This window comes from Rana temporaria, chromosome 13 (genome assembly GCF_905171775.1).
Source record: "Rana temporaria chromosome 13, aRanTem1.1, whole genome shotgun sequence".
Classification (NCBI taxonomy): domain Eukaryota; kingdom Metazoa; phylum Chordata; class Amphibia; order Anura; family Ranidae; genus Rana; species Rana temporaria.
This window is the reverse complement of record NC_053501.1, coordinates 113,843,132-113,862,608: the sequence shown is the minus strand read 5'-3', so window position 1 is coordinate 113,862,608 and position 19,477 is coordinate 113,843,132. Positions and strand designations below refer to the sequence as shown.

Sequence of the window (19,477 nt, the reverse complement as noted above, 5' to 3'; positions counted from 1 at the left end):
ATCCATCGTTTAAATTTAAAACAAGATTGCTTTTTTTAACCTATGGATAAATAACCGATGGGGCCCACACACGATCGGTTTGGTCCGATGAAAACGGTCCATCAGACCGTTCTCATCGGTATGACCGATCGTGTATACGCGGAATAAGCCTTAATCTAGGCTTACCTGTAGGCAGGAATGGACTGGCCATTGGGACTACAGGGAGTTTCCCGGTGGGCCGATGGCTCAGTGGGCTGGCTTCAGTGACAGCGGACCACCGCCTCCTTCCCCTCCTCTGTCTCTTCCTCCCCGCAGAGCTCACCTCCTCTCCCTTCCCGCAGCGCTCACCTGGGGGGAACAGAGAATCAGGGGGAGGACCAGCGGAGCAGGGGGGGGGACAGAGGAGCAGGGACAACGACAGAGGAGCATGGGGGAGGGGACAGACAGCTAACTCAACCGCTATGGCCTGGGAGTTTCTCACTTCTGCCTAAACTTGTCCCATAAGGGGGGGCACTGAACTGATTCTTTGCCCCTGGGTGAAATATTGTCTAGCTTCCCCACTGGTACTGCCTATAAGAATACCAGTACCAACCGTTCTACTCTAATAAAGTAGAACGGCAAGTGAAGGGGGAGAGGGGGCTTGGGTGGCCGGGGGGGGGTGCGGGAGTTGTCCGGCCGCCATAGGAGAGACCTGTCAAAGTGGGCCAGTCTGGATGAGATCCAGGGCCAAATTTTTGTCCCAGTCCAGCCCTGCCTGTAGGTAGAAGTGGTTGTACAGGGTGTACAGCCATGTTAAATACTGTATACTAACTATGCAATTACATTTAATAAGAATGTATGCCAAATACCAGCCTACATTGAATTTCTTTTTGGTTGCAAATACAAATAGGGTAGGGTGGTCGGAATAAGGTAGGTTTCCTTTAACAGTGGGTGTGAAGTCTAGGCAATTAAAATAAACAGGATGTTGGCTGGAGGTTTATAAATTGTGTATATATTGCTAGTTTTTGCAGATGTGTCCAACATCCTTTGGGGAAGTGTGAAAACCTCAGCTGATCCCGACAGTCAGAATTTTACAAGAAAATATGAAAGGGCGACTTTTCATCTGCTGGTGCCTTGTTATATACCCACAGGGATGTAAGTTGTCTTCTTTTTATTATTAAATTCTTTAAAAAAGTATATATATATATATATATATATATATATATATATATATATATGTATGTATATATATATATATATATATATATATATATATACACCGTATATATATATATATATATATATATATATATATATATATATATTATATATATATATATATTATATATATATATATATTATATATATATATATATATATTATATATATCGTTTTTTTTTTATTATATATTCTGAAGTATATGAGGTGATGGAACACACAAAATACCCTGGTGGATAGGAGAAGAGAAATTACATAGCGCTGAAAATGCATGCAATTACAATAGAGATATGTTAACCACTTGCTTACTGGGCACATATACCCCCCTCCTGCCCAGGCGAAATTTCAGCTTCCGGCACTGCGTCGCTTTAACTGACAATTGCGCGGTCGTGCCACGTGGCTCCCAAACAAAATTGCCGTCATTCCCCCCCCCCCACAAATAGAGCTTTCTTTTGGTGGTATTTGATCACCCTCTGCGGTTTTTATTTTTTGCGCTATAAACAAAAATAGAGCGAAAATTTTGAAAAAAATAAACAATATTTTTTTACTTTTTGCTATAATAAATATTCCCCAAAAATATTTAAAAAAACTTTTTTTTCCCTCAGTTTAGGCCGATACGTATTCTTCTACATATTTTTTGGGGAAAAAAATCGCAATAAGCAACTGGCTTGCGCAAAAGTTATAGCGCCTAAAAAATAGGGGACAGATTTTATTATTATTATTATTATTTTTTTTACTAGTAATGGCGGCGATCTGCGATTTTTATTGGGACTGCGACATTATGGCGGACACATCAGACACTTTTGACACATTTTTGGGACCATTCACATTTATACAGCGATTAGTGCTATAAAAATTGCACTGATTACTGTATAAATGTGACTGGCAGGGAAGGGGTTAACACTAGGGGGCGAGGAAGGGGTTAATTGTGTACCCTGCATGGTGTTTCTAACTGTGGGGGGAGGGGACTGACTGGGGGAGGTGACCGATGCTGTGTCCCTATGTACAAGGGACACACCATCGGTCTCCTCTCTCCCTGCCAGGACGTGGATCTGTGTGTTTACACCCCATCATTACACACACAGATCCACGTCCTTGTCTGTTTAACCGGCGATCGCGGGTGCCTGACGGACATCGCGGCCGCCAGGCACGCGCATCGGCATCTCAGTGATGCGTCGGGGGCACGCGCACGCCGCCGGCGGCACTCGCGCGCCCCCCAGTGGCCGGAGGACGTCCTCCCGGCAATTGAGAGCCACCTTCAGGCCGTCTTTATACAATAGGCGGGATCTCAAGTGGTTAAAATATACCTAAAGTAATTTTGTTGCCATTTTCAATAAGTGTTAATACATATATATTTTTTTTCTATTTGAATATAAATGTAGAATGTTAGCCTCATTGTATTTTTATATTTAGAACATAAACCTTTAATGAAAAAAATCTAGTTTTTATTGCTCTCTTCATCCCTGTGGGGGAAGCCTCATCCTCGTCAATGGTCACCAGGACAGAAAGAAGAGAAGAAAAATCTAAATTTCTGTGTTTTCCTTAGAACAAGAATAGGGGAGGAATCTTCCAATAGGGGGGCATCACCCCATCCACAACTTGCTAAGAGAGGTTTTGCTTCCTTTGTATCTCAACATCCCAAAAAAAAAATTATAAGTTGGGTAGCAACACCGAAAATTCCCAGGTGGACAACAACAGAATTGGCAATCATGTTAGGCCTCGTACACACGATAGGTTAACCAGAGGACAATGGTCTGATGGACTGTTTTCATCGGTCAAAACCGATCGTGTGTGGGCCCCATAGGTTTTTTAACCATCGGTTAAAAAAAAGCCAACTTGCTTTAAATTTAACCAATGGATTCCTAACCGATGGGAAAAAACCGATCGTTAGTAGGCACGACCATCGGTTAAAAACCCACGCATGCTCAGAATCAAGTCGACGCATGCTTGGAAGCATTGAACTTAGTTTTTTCAGCACGTCGTTGTGTTTTACGTCACCGCGTTCTGACACGATCGTTTTTTTAACCGATGGTGTGTACGCACGACGGACCATCAGTCAGCTTCATCGGTTGACCGATGACAACGGTCCGTCAGTCCGTTCTCATTGGATGGACTGATCGTGTGTACGCGGCATTATTGGGGTAGATTCACAGAGGAGATACGACGGCGTATCTCCAGATACGCTGTCGTATCTCTGAGTCCGGCCGGTCGTATCTATGCGCCTGATTCAAAGAATCTGTTACGCATAGATTTCTATTAGATCCGACCGGCGTAAGTCTCTTACGCCGTCGGATCTTAACTGCATATTTACGCTGGCCGCTAGGGGCGTGTACGCTGATTTACGCCTAGAATATGTAAATCAGCTAGATACGCAAATTCACAAACGTACTCCCGGCGAACGCAGTACATTTATGCCGTTTACGTTAGGCTTTTCCCGGCGTATAGTTACCCCTGCTATATGAGGCGTATATGCGGCGCACCAATGTTAAGTATGGCCGTCGTTCCCGCGACAAAATTTGAAAAATTTACGTAGTTTGCGTAAGTCGTCCGTGAATGGGGCTGGACATCATTTACGTTCACGTCGGAAACCAATGACGTCCTTGCGGCGTACTTTGGAGCAATGCACACTGGGAAATTCCACAAACGGCGCATGCGCCGTTCGTGTAAAACGTCAATCACGTCGGGTCAGGGTTAATTTACATAACACACGCCCACCTCTTCACAATTTGAATTAGGCGGGCTTACGGCAGCCTATTTACACTACGCCGCCGCAACTTTCTTTTAAGAATACGGCACTTGCCTGTAAAAGTTGCGGAGGCGTAACATAAATATGGCATAAAGAAACGCCATTCTACGTGAATCTACCCCATTGTGTCCAAGAAATGTAAGACATAAGTGGCTGACTTATCCCCTGGACACCCCAGATAACTAAAATATAATTTTTTTATAAATCGACTCTTTATATTTGAATTACCCTGTATCTGAGAATGTAGGCAGAATTTTGTTTTTCATCCAATATCTCTTACACCATGAGGAAACGTCGTGAATTTTTAGTTTACCAACCAATGTGTGATTTACAAGAAAGCTCGTGGACTTATTTGAACTTCTATCAGTAAACAGGAAGCAAAAGTTTTTTTTTTCTTCTAAACTTCCTAAGAAAAAAAATCAAATGTGTTCCCGAAAGTCAGCCGATATCAAGTGTTTGAACTGTATTAACCACTTCAGCCTCGGAAGAATTGGCTGCCCAATGACCGGGCCATTTTTTGCGATTCGTCACTGCGTCGCTTTAACTGACAATTGCGCGGTCGTGCGACGTGGCTCCCAAACAAAATTGAAGTTCTTTTTTTCCCCCACAAATAGAGCTTTCTTTTGGTGGTATTTGATCACCTCTGCGGTTTCGTTTTTTTGCACTATAAACAAAAAAGAGCGTCAATTTTGAAAAAAAAGCAATATTTTGTACTTTTTACTATAATAAATATCCCCCAAAAAATATATAAAAAAAAGAATTTCTTCCTCAGTTTAGGCCGATGAGCTTCGAGTTCGAGTCGAACTCATGTTTCATGGTATGGATATTTGGGGGGAACAGCACGTCATTTTTTTTTAAATTGACGGCGGGGTTCCCCTTAATATCCATATCAGACCTGAAGGGCCTGTTAATGGAATTTGGGGGGACCCCCAGCTTTTTTATTTTTATTTTTTATGAATGAATCATCTCTGAATTGCCAGAGCCGACAATTCATTAGAGCCGCAAAGCCGGTTTTAAATGCCTTTTTTCCTTTCAGAAATGACACTTTGTGCAGGGACAGTTCTATGTACGGGAAACATGCGCTTTTTCACATGCTGACTTTACACCCCCCCAGGTACGAAATTTAAAGTAATATTACACTTTTATTGTTTCACTTTTAGCATTATTAAATTCACTGCTCCTGAAAAAACGGCCGTTTTTAAAACTTTTTTTGCATTGATACATGTTTCCTGGGACAGGACCCGGGTCCCCAAACACTTTTTAGGACAATAACTTGCATATTAGCCTTTAAAATTAACACTTTAGATTTCAAATGTTCGAGTCCCATAGACTTTAACGGGGTTCTAAAGTTCACATGAACATTTGGTGTGTTCGCAGGTTCTGATGCAAACCGAACAAGGGGGTGTTCGGCTCATCCTTATTTGAGAATGAGGCTCTTTATTTTCTCAGATGGTAAAGCTCCCCATTCCTCTTGGCAAAAATCCTCCAGTTCCTGTAAATTCTTGAGCTGTTGCGCATGCCACGTTTGAGATCTCCCCAGAGGGGCTCAATGATATTGAGGTCAGGAGACTGAGATGGCCACTCCAGAACCCTCACTTTATTCTGCTGTAGTCAATGACAGGTCATCTTGGCCTTGTGTTTTGGATCATTGTCATGTTGGAATGTCCAAGTACGTCCCATGTGCAGTTTCCTGGCTGATGAATGAAATGTTCCTCAAGTATTTTTTGATAACATACTGCATTAATTTTCCCATCAATTCTGACCAAATTTCCTGTGCCTTTGTAGCTCACACATGCCCAAAACATCAGCGATCCGCCTCCGTGTTTCACAGTAGGGATGGAGTACCTTTCATTATAGGCCTTGTTGACTCCTCTCAGAATGTAGAGTTTATGGTTGTGGGCAAAAAGCTCAATTTTGGTCTCATCACTCCAAATGACTTTGTGGCGGAAGGTTTGAGGCTTGTCTCTGTGCTATTTGGCGTATTGTAAGCGGGATACTTTGTGGCATTTGCGTAGTAATGTCTTTCTTCTGGTGACTCGACCATGCAGCCCATCTTTCTTCAAGTGCCTCCTTATTGTGCATCTTGAAACAGCCACACCCCATGCTTTCAGAGAGTCTTGTATTTCACCTGAAGTAATTTGTGGGTTTTTCTTTGAACCCTGAACAATTTTCCTGGCAGTTGTGGCTGAAATTTTAGTTGGACTTCCTGACCGTGGTTTGGTTTCACCAGAACCCCTCATTTTCCACTTCCTAATTAGAGTTTGAACACTGCTGATTGGCATTCTCAATTCCTTGGATATCTTTTTATATCCCTTTCCTGTTCAACTACCTTTTCCCACAGATCCTTTGACAATTATTTTGCTTTCCCCATGACTCAGAATCCCGAAACGTCAGGGAAGCACTGGATGAAAGATGCAAGGGTCTGTCAGGAGTCCAGAAAGACATTGACCTTTTATACACACACACTAATTACAAGCAAACAGATCACAGGTGAGGATGGTTACCTTTAATAACCATTCAAACCCCTTTTTGTCAACATGTGTGCATGTTATCAGGCCAACATCAGCAGGGTATGTAAACTTTTGATCAGGGCTATTTGGGTAGTTTCTGCTGTCATTATGATTTAACCACTTGAGACCCACGCTGTAGACAAAAGACGTCCACAGCGCGGTTCTCAACTGCCGGGTGGACGCCCCTGGGCATCCTTTTATTTGAATTCCCCGCACACGCCGCTGGGGGCGCGCAGCGGGGAAAATCTGTGCCCGGCACATCGCTGAGATGCCGATGCGCGTGCCTGGCGGCCGCAATGTCCGCCAGGTGCCCGCGATCGGCCTAGTGTTAACCTCTTCCCTGCCAGTCACATTTATACAGCAATCAGTGCATTTCTATAGCACTGTTCGCTGTGTAAATGTAAATGGTTCCAAAATAGTGTCAAGAGTGTCCGATGTGTCCGCCGCAATGTCGCAGGCCTGTGTTGTATGACCACGCAATTGTCATTCAAAATGCGTCAGCGCTGAAAACTGAAAATTGGTCTGGGCAGGAGGGGGGGTTTAAGTGCACAGTAATGAAGTGGTTAAAAAGAGTTAATGTAGTTGATTGATAATAAATGGCTTCAGCCAAACACTAACCACGAGTGAAAGAACAGTTTTTGTGTTATCATTCACATTCTCTGAAAAATGGGCAAGAAATCATAAATTCTGCCAGGGTATGTAAACTTATGAGCACAACTTTTTTTTTTTTTATAAATGGAGGGGGTAAGTAATAATATTCCGGAAAGAAGGTCCACTATAACAAATGATTCTTTTTAATGTAGGTGTTTCCTTACCAAAGGCCTGTGCCCCCAAGAAAAGTCTTTCTGTTGAGGAGGGTGAAGACGTCGTTCTACAACTGGACCTGAATAATATCCGTCTCACTTCCATCACCTGGGAATATGAAAAGTTTGTTATTGCCACCACAAAACCAGGCCAGCCACTGGAGATGGGAGATCATGGCTCTGACTATACCGGGAGACTAGATTCTAACTTAAAGGACGGCTCATTAATGATCAGATCTTTGTCTTCCAATGACATTCGGATTTACCGAGCTGAATTATTTACCAGTGAAAAGAAATACATCTGTGCCCAGTTATATGATCTAAGGATTAGCGGTAAGTCATTGGCTTTATATTTACTTCACATATCGGCAAAATTACGTTGCTTACACAATCGGACACATTGGGCCAGATTCACAAAGAGTTACGCCGGCGTATCAGTAGATACACCAACGTAACTCGGAATCTAAGCCCGTCGTATGTTTAAGTGTATGCTCAAACTGAGATACACATAAACCTACCTAAGATACGACGGCCTGCGCCGTCGTATCTTAGGGTGCAATATTTACGCTGGCCGCTAGGTGGCGCTTCCATTGATTTTGGCGTAGAATATGCAAATGAGTAGATACGCCGATTCACGAACGTACGCTTGCCCGTCGCAGTAAAGATACGCCGTTTCCGTAAGAGATACGCCGCGTAAAGATAAACATGCCCCCTAGGTGGCATAGCCAATGTTAAGTATGGCCGTCGTTCCTGCATCAAAATTTAAAACATTTTACGTAGTTTGCGTAACTCGTCCGTGAATGGGGCTGGACGTAATTTACGTTCACGTCGAAACCAATGACGTCCTTGCGGCGTACTTTGGAGCAATGCACACTGGGAAATTCCACGGACGGCGCATGCGCCGTTCGGGAAAAACGTCAATCACGTCGGGTCACCATAAATTAACATAAAACACGCCCCCTCATCCTCATTTGAATTACGCGCGCTTACGCCGGGCCCCATTTACGATACGCCGCCGTAACTTAGGAGGCAAGTGCTTTGTGAATACACCACTTGCCTCTCTGACTTACGGCGGCGTAGCGTAAATACGATACGCTGCGCCGCCGTAACAATGCGCGCCCCTACCTGAATCCGGCCCATTATTGTTAATCAAGAATGTTTTATTAATAGTATTTATTTATTACATTAGTATTGTTGTACATTAGTAGTATATATATATGCATTCAAGTGAGAGATATACAGTAAGTAACAGCCTAAATAATACCTTAGGCAAGTAGGAAGCTGCATGCAGTGCCGCCATCAGGTAGTTACAGGCAGTACACCTGTAAGGGGCCCGAATGGCAACCCCCCTTTTTTTGTAAAGGGCCTGGAGGTCCCAGGGTCCCCGGATGGCAACCCCCCTTTTTTATTTATTTTTTATATTTTTTTTATAATTTTTTTTATTATTTTTATTAAAGGGCCCAGAGGTCCCCAGGGGCCTGGAGGTCCCCAGATAGATGCCAACACCCCCCCTTTTTTAATAAAAAAATGTTTTTTAATATTTTTTTATATATTTTTTATATATATATTGTTTTTATTAAAGGGCCCAGAGGTCCCCAGGGCCCCAGATGGCAACCCCTCTTTTTTTTTTATAATTATTTTTTATATATATGTGTTTTTTTGTAAGGGGCCCAGAGGTCCCCAGGGCAACCCCCCCCCCCAATTCGTGGCACCCCCCCCTTGCTTCTCAATTCACAGCCCCCACCGCTTCTCAAATTGAGGTCCCCCAATTTGCGGAAACCCTCCCGCTTCTCAACTTGCGGCGCCCCCCCCTACCGTTTCTCTGCTCCAGGGGGCCCATGCCTGAAGCTGTGTAAGGGACCCCATAATTCCTGATGGCGGCCCTGGCTGCACGTAACGTCCAAGGTCAGTACATGTGTCAGGAAAGGCATAGCCGTCCAGCAGGAATTGCATGCCAGACACGCGCATTCACGACGCGCCACCTGCGCGCACACGTATGCCTGTCACCTACATTGATGCCAAAGGGGTTATTTAAAATGAGTGCACTTAAGACTCTTTGCTGTTTGGTCTGCAGCTTCTGTGTGTCTGAAACCTGTTACCTGTGCTGACTTCTGATCTTGAACCCGGCTTGCTCTCATTAACCTTGTCTGCTTGATTCCCTCGCTTCGGCTTGTTTTGGACTTCTCTTCTGCCTGCTGCTCTGCCTGATCCACCTGAACGCTACCGACCCGGCCTGCTTGACTCTGCATCTGCTTCTCTGCCTGCTGCAGTTCTGCTCTGCAAATCGCTCCAGTTCCTGTCTCTTCTGCGATCCAGCCTGCCACAGCTCTGGTCTACCCAGCCCTGCCGGTCTGCCTGTTGCATCACCAGCCATGAACATCCAGCCATACTCAATACTGGACTGATCCTAAGCACTCCTGCATCACTGTGCTTCTGTGGCTACTGTCTCAACCTCAGGGGCCCACAAGCTGGTGCGGCAAGAGAGTCTCTCCTCTACACGTCAGGCTCACGGTCCGGGTACGTGACAACATGTGAGCTGTAGAGCAGTAAAGGTAATCAGGATCAATTGTAAGACATTGCATGTAAGGCCAAGCAGATAGAAGTTATTATCTTGCCATAGGTGTAGGGAACCACTGTGAGAGGGTAGGGATATGCTTAAACAAGGGTAGTAGGGGTGCTGAAGGTAAGGTTGGGGGGGGGGTATTGATATAGGGAAGGAAAGTCATGGAAAATGTGTGTTCAGGCATTTGGGGGAGGGCTTGATAATAAGGGGAAAAGGGGCAGAATAGTATCTCCTACTATTCTGTGTGCCAGAAGGGATTGTTCTCGTCCCACCTCATAGGATGAATTGGGGAAAATGAGAAGGATAGATTGGTAGGCATGAGGTAGGCATGAGGGTAGGAAATATTTTAGAGTTAATCTGGGGGTCCCCTTTGTTAAAGGGGGCTTACAGATTCCGATAAACCCCCCCGCCCACAGCACCCCCTCTTTTCCTGCGGCCTGCCAGGTTGCATGATTGGATAAGGGTCTGGTATGGATTTTTGGGGGGGGGAATCCCACACCGTTTTTTTTTTTTTTGGTGTGGGGGTTCCCCTTAAAATCCATACCAGACCTGAAGGGCATTAATTTTGGTTCGGGAACCCATGTCATTTTTTTTAAATTACTTTAATGTGTATTGCCGGGACCCGACAATTCATTACAGCCGTGAGTAGTTTTGAATGACTTTTTTTCCTTTAGAAATGTAGTTTTGTGCAGGGACAGTTCTAAACACGTGAAAAATGCGCCACTTTACAGGCATACTATAGACACCCCCAGGTACGGGCCCCTGCACTTTCCCCAAAGCAGCTGGTACTTGAGCCCACACTGCCTCGAAATTGGGGGCCCCCCATGATGGCACTGAGAGTGATAGATACACAGGGGAGGCAATCTGCCTCCTACCTGCTTGATGTCTATTTACCTGCACTGTCATCATTGTAGGGGCCCCAGAGCATTGCTTTGCCCAGGGGCCCATGATTCTATTAAGGCCTAGTACACACGAGAGGATTTATCCGCGGATACGGTCCACCGGATAAATCCTCTCGAGGATTTGCGAGGATTTTGATCCGATGGAGTGTACTCACCATCGGATCGAAATCCAATCGCGATGACGTGTCGCGCCGTCGCCGCGATGATGACGCGGCGACGTGCGCGACGCTGTCATATAAGGAATTCCACGCATGCGTCGAATCATTACGACGCATGCGGGGGATTGATTCGGACGGATTGATCCGGTGAGTCTGTACAGACCAGCGGATCAATCCGTTGGGATGGATTCAAGCGGATAGATTTGAAAGCATGTCTTAAAATTTTTATCCGCTGGAAATCCATCCCAGGGGATAAAAATCCGCGGAAACAGATCCGCTGGATTGTACACACCAGGGGATCTATCCGCTGGAGCCGGTCCGCGGATCAATTCCAGCGGATGGATCCTCTCGTGTGTACGGGGCCTAAGACGGCCCTGGACCCGGGTTTCCAAACACTTTTTATGACAATAACTTGCATATTAACCTTTAAAAAAATGACGTTCAAATTTGTCTCAAACACCCCAAATTGTTCGCTATTCGGCGAACAGGCGAACACCCGATGTTCGAGGTCAAACTTACGTTCGACTCGAACATCGGGCTCATCCCTATTCATCAATATCACATAGGGGTCATGGGAGCACCAGCACCCACAATCTCATCACAACCCTTCCACAAATCATTTAATCAGCCCATTAACTGCATCAAAAATATTTTGCCAACATATTGGCCTCTTTCAGATAAAACACAAACGATTTGCTGCAAAGGATTACTTGCAATAATGACTATTCATATCATTCTAATCTACAGGCAATAGAGGGATATCTCCAAGCATTGCAGGTAAGTAAAATATTTAGTTATACCGGGCATTATAAATTGTGTTACTTTTTAATTACATTCTTGAAACAGTCCTTCACAACCTCTTCAAATAAAGCCTTATGCCGCGTACACACGACCAGTTTCCCGATAAAGTGGCAAGCCATGAGAGATAGAAAAAGTTTTTGTGTTATCATTCATATTCTCTGACAAATGGCCAAGAAATCATAAATTCTGCCAGGGTATGTAAACTTATGAGCACAACTGTCTATGTATTAGACATGTGCGTTTCCATTCGTAGCGAATGGATTTTCGTACGAATTTGTTAGTATTCGTACATTCGGATCAATTCAAACATCCGAATAGCTCAAAGTACTAAAATATGAAAATGACGGAATTACGAATAAGCACAATAACGAATAAGCAAAAATGCGAGCGTACGATTGGACAAACTTACTAAAATAAGAAAACATCGAAACACCAAAAGAACGAAAATGACATCTATAACGAACGATTTGCATTCCGTATTTTAAATCCTTTGTCTGTTCGTAATTTCGTACATTCGTATTTTCGTTCGTATTTTCGTTCGTATGTTCGTATTTTCATTTGTGTGCTTTGTTAATCCGTTTCTTTGTCTGTTCGTAAATTTGTGTACTCGTATCGTTCTTTCGAATGGGCACTGGGCAGTGTAGTTAGTGAGTGATGTATCTTACTTAAAGCGGGAGTTCAACCAATTTGTTTTTTTTTTTCTTTTCCCCTTAGATTCCTGCTCGTTTTGTCTAGGGGAATCGGCTATTTGTTTTAAAATATGAGCCGTACTTACCCGTTTTCGAGATGCATCTTCTCCGTCGCTTCCGGGTATGGGTCTTCGGGAGCGGGCGTTCCTTCTTGATTGACAGTCTTCCGAGAGGCTTCCGACGGTCGCATCCATCGCGTCACTCGTAGCCGAAAGAAGCCGAACGTCGGTGCGGCTCTATACTGCGCCTGCGCACCGACGTTCGGCTTCTTTCGGAAAATCGTGACGCGATGGATGCGACCGTCGGAAGCCTCTCGGAAGACTGTCAATCAAGAAGGAACGCCCAGTCCCGCAGCCCATACCCGGAAGCGGCGGAGAAGATGCATCTCGTAAACGGTAAGTACAGGTCATATTTTAAAACAACTAGCCGATTCCCCTAGACAAAACGAGCATGAAGCTAAGGGGAAAATGTGTTCTCTATGGGTGAACCTCCGCTTTAATATCTTAGCCAAGCAGCTTATCTTTTTTGTGCTGAGTCACATTGGACAGTGTAAAGCCTCGTACACACGATCGGACTTCAAACAAACTTTTCCGTGGATTTTTGTCCGAAGGGAGTTGGCCGGACTTTTGTTGCCGAAAAAGTTTGTCTGTTTGCAGAGCAAACTTTTGTCCGATGAAAACCCGAAAAAGTTTGTCCGATGGAGCGTACACACGATGCAGCTCATTTTGCAGTTTGTTGGCAAAATGTCCGACCGCGTGTACGGGGCTTAAGAGAAAGTCTATCTTAATATGGGATTAGCCGCACGAAAGTACAAAAATTAACGAATCCATTGAACGAAAATTATTTAACAAAATTACGAATTTCGAATCCACGAAAATAAATTAGACAGAATTACGAATCATTCAGTATCAACGTAAATAAAACTGTTAAACGGGAAAATACAAACGGGTCCGAATTAGGAAAACTTGTGCCTTACGAAATTACGAATCTTTTTCGAATCTATGGAACGAGACGAAATGAAAAAAACAAAATTTTTTGTTGTGCACATGTCTAATATGTACAGTATGGGCTAGATTCAGATAGCCCGTCGTAACTTTGTGCGGGCGTAGCGTAGCGTATCTCAGATACGCTACGCCGCCGTAACTTAGTGAGGCAGGTTCTGTATTCACAAAGAACCTGTGCCCTAAGTTAAGGAGGCGTAGCGTATGTGGTCCGGCGTAAGCCCGCGCAATTAAAAATATCCATGTAGTGGGCGTGTTGTATGGTAATGAAGGCTGACCCCACGTAATTGATGTTTTTGACTAACGGCGCATGCGCCGTCCGTGAACGTATCCCAGTGCGCATGCTCCAAATTAACCCGCAAAAAGCCAATGCTTTCGACGTGAACGTCAATTACACACAGCCCTATTCGGGAACGACTTACGCAAGCGACGTAATCGACGAAAAATTTGACGCTGGCCCGACGTCCATACTTAACATAGGATACGCCTCATATAGCAGGGGTAACTTTACGCTGGAAAAAGCCGAACGTAAACCACGTAAAAAAATGCGCCGGGCGGACATACGTTTCTTAATCGGCGTATCTACCTAATTTGCATATTCCTTGAGTAAATCGACGGAAGCGCCACCTAGCGGCCAGCGTAAATATGCAACTAAGATACGACGGCGTAAGAGACTTACGCCAGTCGGATCTTAGCCAAATTCCGGCGTATCTTATTTTCTGAATACAGAAAAAAGATACACCGGAGCATCCTAGAAGTTACGCGGCGTATCAATAGATACGCCAGCGTAACTTCTTTCTGAATCTACCCCTATGTATGTATGTATGATAATTGTTGGGGTTCTGAGTAATTTTCTTGCAAAAAAATATGTTTTTTACATGTAGGAAATAAGTCAGAATTGGCATGGGTGGCAAGTGGTTAGACTCAACTTTTCTTTTTGGTCTTTTAATAGAGCCTAGCGAAACGTGTACTGGCACAAGACAATTATTTCATCACCTTGGGGACACTGTTACCCTACAAGCTCCCAGTCGTTCAGGAGTAGCATCTATTGTTTGGGACATTAATAACATCGATCACCTCGCAATCACTAGGCCGGGCCAGATTGAGCGGCAAAATTATTGCAACTCCGAGAGACTTTCTGCCATGAGTGACGGATCTTTACGGCTGCCTCGCATAACCGCCAACGATGAGCGGGTCTTCAGAGCGGAGCTTTTTACCAATGACTGGGTCCACTACTGCACACAGCTTTTTGAAGTGAAGCTACAAAGTAAGTCTAAAGCCCTGTACACACGATCGGATATCCGATGAAGCTGACTTTCACCAGTCTTGCCTACACACCCTCGGTCAAAAATCCAACCGTGTCCAAACGCGGTGACATAAAAAAACACTACGACGTGCTGATAAAAATGAAGTTCAATGCTTCCGAGCATGCGTCGACTTGATTCTGAGCATGCGTGGATTTTTGACCGATGGACTTCCACACAGACGATCGTTTTTTTCTATCGTTTTTTTATCTGTAGGAAAATTGTTCTTTGTTATTTTTTTCACCAATGGGGCCCCACGCACGATCGGTTTGTCCGATGAAAACGGACCTGTAACTTTTTTGTCTTCCACTGTTGCAGCCAAATTGGGATAATACCTTACTAATGCCTCGTTTCCACTGAGCGGAACGGTTTGGGTCGGTACAGCTTGGAAGGGTTAGAATGGTCCGGCCTATTCAGGTGAGCGTTTCCACTGCAAGTTGGACCGTCAGGGGCCATACAGGGTTTAGAAAAAATGCCTATAAGTCCACCAATCAGTGGAATGTATTGTAGCTCCACCCTAACCGAACCGTATCATTTTCTATGGCCCCACCTCTGAAGCAGGACAGAGAATGGTGCGGTATGATTCGGTTGTATGGGCCTAGGGTGACCACGTGTCCCGGACTGCTTGGGACAGTCCCGCATTTTGCCAGTCTGTCCCGGGAACCTTCATTTCAGGACAATACAGTGTCCCGAAATGAAACTGACACAGCCACCCCCCCCCCTCCGGGCCATTCTGATAGCCCCCAAAAAATGCTGCCACATTACTGCTTTACTCACTGACAGTACCTTTCCTGGCCGGGAATGCCTGGAGGAGCACAATCCCTGCCCCCTGTTTGTGATTGGAGAAATCATAAATCCCGCCTTTTGTGTCCAATCACTGTGCTGTGATTCGTTACTGCACAAGCTGATTTTTGGGAAGGGGGGAGTGTAATGGTATGGCCCGTGGGACCCAGAGGCTCTTGAAGGATACGGGGTACTCCTGGTTCAGCTTCACCAATGACTCTTGGGTCTAGGGTCATCCTATGTCCACTAGGGGCATAGGATGACTGAGAAAACATATCTTGAATTACATGAGATGGGACAGCACAATCTAAAGGTCAGACGTCTGACTTATGTTTACTAAAGGAATGTGTATTGTGTAGCAGGTGAGAATAGCTTATCGCGGAGTCAGAATGTCTGTCTAATATGTGGATTGAGGGGGACTCATTAGTACCCATTGTATGATGTTGTGGGTGCAGTGTGTCATTGTCCCTTTGATTACTGCAGCATGCTTTCAACTGTATAAAAAGAGCCTAAGTTTACCATTAAAGTGTCATTCTGTTTGGAACCAGAAAACAGAGCTGTGTGTGTCCTGTTTTCTGGGGGAAATCCAATGGGTCCTGTCTGCTGGATTGTGGAGTGTCGGAAGCTGTCGTGGGTTGGTGGAATGGAATATCGTAACGGCGTTAACCCCTGACCATTACAGGGAGTGTCCCTGAATTGTAGTTTGGAAATGTGGTCATCCTATATGGGCCGTTTTCATAATGGAAACACTCAAAATAGCGTACCGTACCGAACCGATCCGCTCAGTGGAAACGAGGCATTACTGTCCCCATGATTCACATAGCCTAAAAATTGCAGCTTGCCTTTTTTCAAAAGCTCTCTAGAGCAGTGGTTCTCAACCTTCTAGTGTTGTGACCCCTAATAAAATTTCCCAAGCTGTGGGGACCCCTAACAGTAAAATCTGTCAGCACCCGAGGCAAGACAAGTAATTTTATCCTTTTTAATGGCAACTATAATCGCAGGTAGTGTTACTCACTGTGTCTGACTTTGTGGTGTCTCGTAGCAGTGACACCTAAATCAGGAGATAGGGTCTCCTCCAGCCCCTCCCACTTCACATTCCTCACCAGTCAGCTGACTAGTCTTTGCCCCCCAGCCATGCTGTGAATTGAATGGGCACCTGCGAAAAGGCGGCTGTGGGCTCCAGGAACACCACAGCTGGGTGGCCGTAAAAAGGCTGGGAGAGTGGTGTGGGCTTCAGGAAGAGCCCAGGATTTGGTGACCCCTGGCAAATCATTATACGACCCCCAAAGGGGTCCCGACCCCCAGGTTGAGAACCACTGCGAGAGTTATGCTTTTTTGATATTTCATGTCTGAGGTTTGTCTGAGGTTTGCTTTTCTCGCACATTGCACATTTTTCTTGCAGAATCTTCTTGAGCGTTGCTTAAATTAAAACAGGAACTTTGAATGTTTCTAAATAAGAGCGGAAAAAAAAGAGAAAACAAGAGAAAAAGGGAACTGTAATAAATGACTTCTGCTTTTCAGGAACACGTCAAAATTTCTTTTTTTTGGAAGGATGGTTATCGGAATAATCAGCAGAGCATTTGGAGCTGTTGAGATCATTGACATCAGGCCCTGTTAGAAGAAATTTTGGGGCCCCAAGCAAAATGGACATGGAGGCCCCCCAACCCCCCCCCGCACGCACAGCGAGGGAGGGGGGAGTAAAAAGAACACGGGGGAGTTACAAAAATCATAGGGGGGTAAAAAAAACATGGGCCGTGTCTTTATTACTTCCCCCCTCCCCCTCCCTGTGTCCTTCTTACTTCCCCCTCCCTATGTTCTTTTTACTCCCCCCTCACCATTTTTTTTTCCCCCCCCCCCCCTCTCCCTCCCTATGTTTTTTTTTTTACTCCTCCCGTTTTCTTTTTACTACCCCCGGGCCCTCCTTCCCTATGTTCTTTTTACCCCCCCATGCCACCTCCCTATGTTCTTTTTACTCCCCCCCGGGCCCCCCTTCCTACCGGGTCTGTACCTCGCGGCAGGAAATTCAGTTTCCTGTTCCCGGCCGGACTAAAAGGAAGTGAGCACTCAGTGTGCACTTCCTGTCAGTCCGGCCGGGAACAGGAAACTGAATCTCCTGTACCGCACAGTACCCGGCCGGAGTCCGGACTGACAGGAGGAAGGAAGAGGAGCTGCTCGGCCACGCTACACAGAGAAGGGGAAGTGACGACTCGAGGCAGGCTGGCAGCAGTGCTGCAGGCTCTCGATAGAGCTCTCAGGCGGCTGTAGGAAGCACGGCAAGGCCGGTAAGCAAGGGCCCTGCTTGGGGCCCCAGGCCAGCTCGGGGCCCCAAGCAATTGCTTGGTTTGCCTGCCTTATAGCGACAGGCCTGATTGACATTGATAAACTGCATAGGCTGCGATAGGTATAGGAAAGTGAACGAGCTAATCAAATAACTTAGGCCACGTACACACGATCGTGTTTCTCAGCGGTGAAAACACCGCCGAGAAACCCGACGGGAAAACCGAGGACCGGCTTGGTCCCTTTTCCCCTGTGTACACATGGCCGTTTTTTCCGACAGGTTTTCTCTTGGTCGAGAAAACTGTCCGTGTGTAGGCTCCCTAGCAGTGATTCCCTATGGGAAAACTGCCGAGCAAAAAAACGCAGCGATTCGCAACGAGAAAAAATTTAGTTCTATGTTCTAAATTTCCTCGTTGTGATTCTCTGCGGTTTCCTCGTTGGGAAAACTGCTGGAGAGCACATACACACGGTCGGTTTTCTCGTCCAAGAGAAAACATGACAGTTCTCCCGACCAGAAAACTGATCGTGTGTACGTGGCATCAGAATCCAAGTGTGGCAAACAACCCGATACCTAGTCCAGGAATTCGAGTCAACAAGAGTTTATTTTGCCTTTATCACCCCCCCCCCTCTTCCCCTAATGCTGCGTACACACGGTCAGAATGCCCAACAGAAAAAGTCAGGTGGGAGGTTTTGGACGGAAATTCCGACCGTGCGTATGCCCCATCTGACTTAGATGGAGAGCAGGTTCTCTATTTTTCCAACTGAAAAAAAAATCATTTCCAATTGTACTAATCAATTAAAACACAAGTAAATGTTGCTAAATTATCTGTTACATCAATTTTATTTATAGACATAATTTTATAACAATTTATTTTATGTTTTTCAGAAAAAAAATCAACAATGTCTTCTGTGATCTATCAGGCGTTGTCAGGTTGTGTTCTCCTGGTTGCTGTGCTTATATTACTCCACCACATTAGGACGGAGTGTACTGCCAACTGATGAAGGTTTTTTCCAAGCTGGTCTGAAAAAAAACGTAAAAAAACGTAAAAAAAAACACACAAATGAAACCCGCCTAATTCAAAGTAGGCTGGTAGGGAGCGTGTTGTATTGAAATGAATCGTGACCCCATGTAAATGAAGCGCCGATCGTACGGCGAATGCACGCGCATGCTCAGTATCACGTCGCATTTACTCCCTAAGATACGCCGGCTCAATGCCTGTGAAGTGAACGTAACCTACGCACAGCCCCATTCACGTACTACTTACGTAAACGACGTAAAAAGATACGCTTTATCCGACGTCCATACTTTGCATTTCATGCGCCTCATATAGCAGGGGTAACTTTACGCCGGACGTAAGCCTTACATAAACGGCGTAGTGGGCGCAAGTAGGTTCGTGAATCGGCGTATCTAGGTCATTTGCATATTCGACGTGTAAATCTACGGAAGCGCCCCTTGCGGTCAGCGTAAATATGCACCCAAGTTACGACGGCGTAGGAGACTTACGTCAGTCGTATCTTGGCCAAATTTAAGCGTATCTGGTTTCCAGAATATGCTTAAAGATACGACGGCGCACATTTGGACTTAGGACGGCGTATCTGGAGATACACTGTCGTTGGTCCTTTCTGAATCTTGCCCTCAGTGTGCAAAAAAATAAATAAAATACTCTGGTAGATATTAAATGGCTTGACATGTTTGGTATCTATTTACTCAATGCAATCTTTTGTATTTTACAAAAAATAAATAAAAATGGGTGCTTGCTTGCA

General features: G+C 45.1%; 1 protein-coding gene across 1 annotated transcript; it reads left to right on the top strand.

Moving 5' to 3' along the window:
* The first annotated feature begins 992 nt into the window (after window positions 1–992).
* LOC120920944 lies at window positions 993–18,742 on the top strand. Its single transcript, XM_040333407.1, has 5 exons — window positions 993–1,113; window positions 7,236–7,568; window positions 11,606–11,635; window positions 14,302–14,616; window positions 18,600–18,742. Exons 1-5 carry the CDS (start codon window positions 1,062–1,064, stop codon window positions 18,710–18,712), a joined length of 843 nt encoding a protein of 280 aa, XP_040189341.1. The 5' UTR covers window positions 993–1,061; the 3' UTR covers window positions 18,713–18,742.
* Window positions 18,743–19,477: the final 735 nt, after the last annotated feature.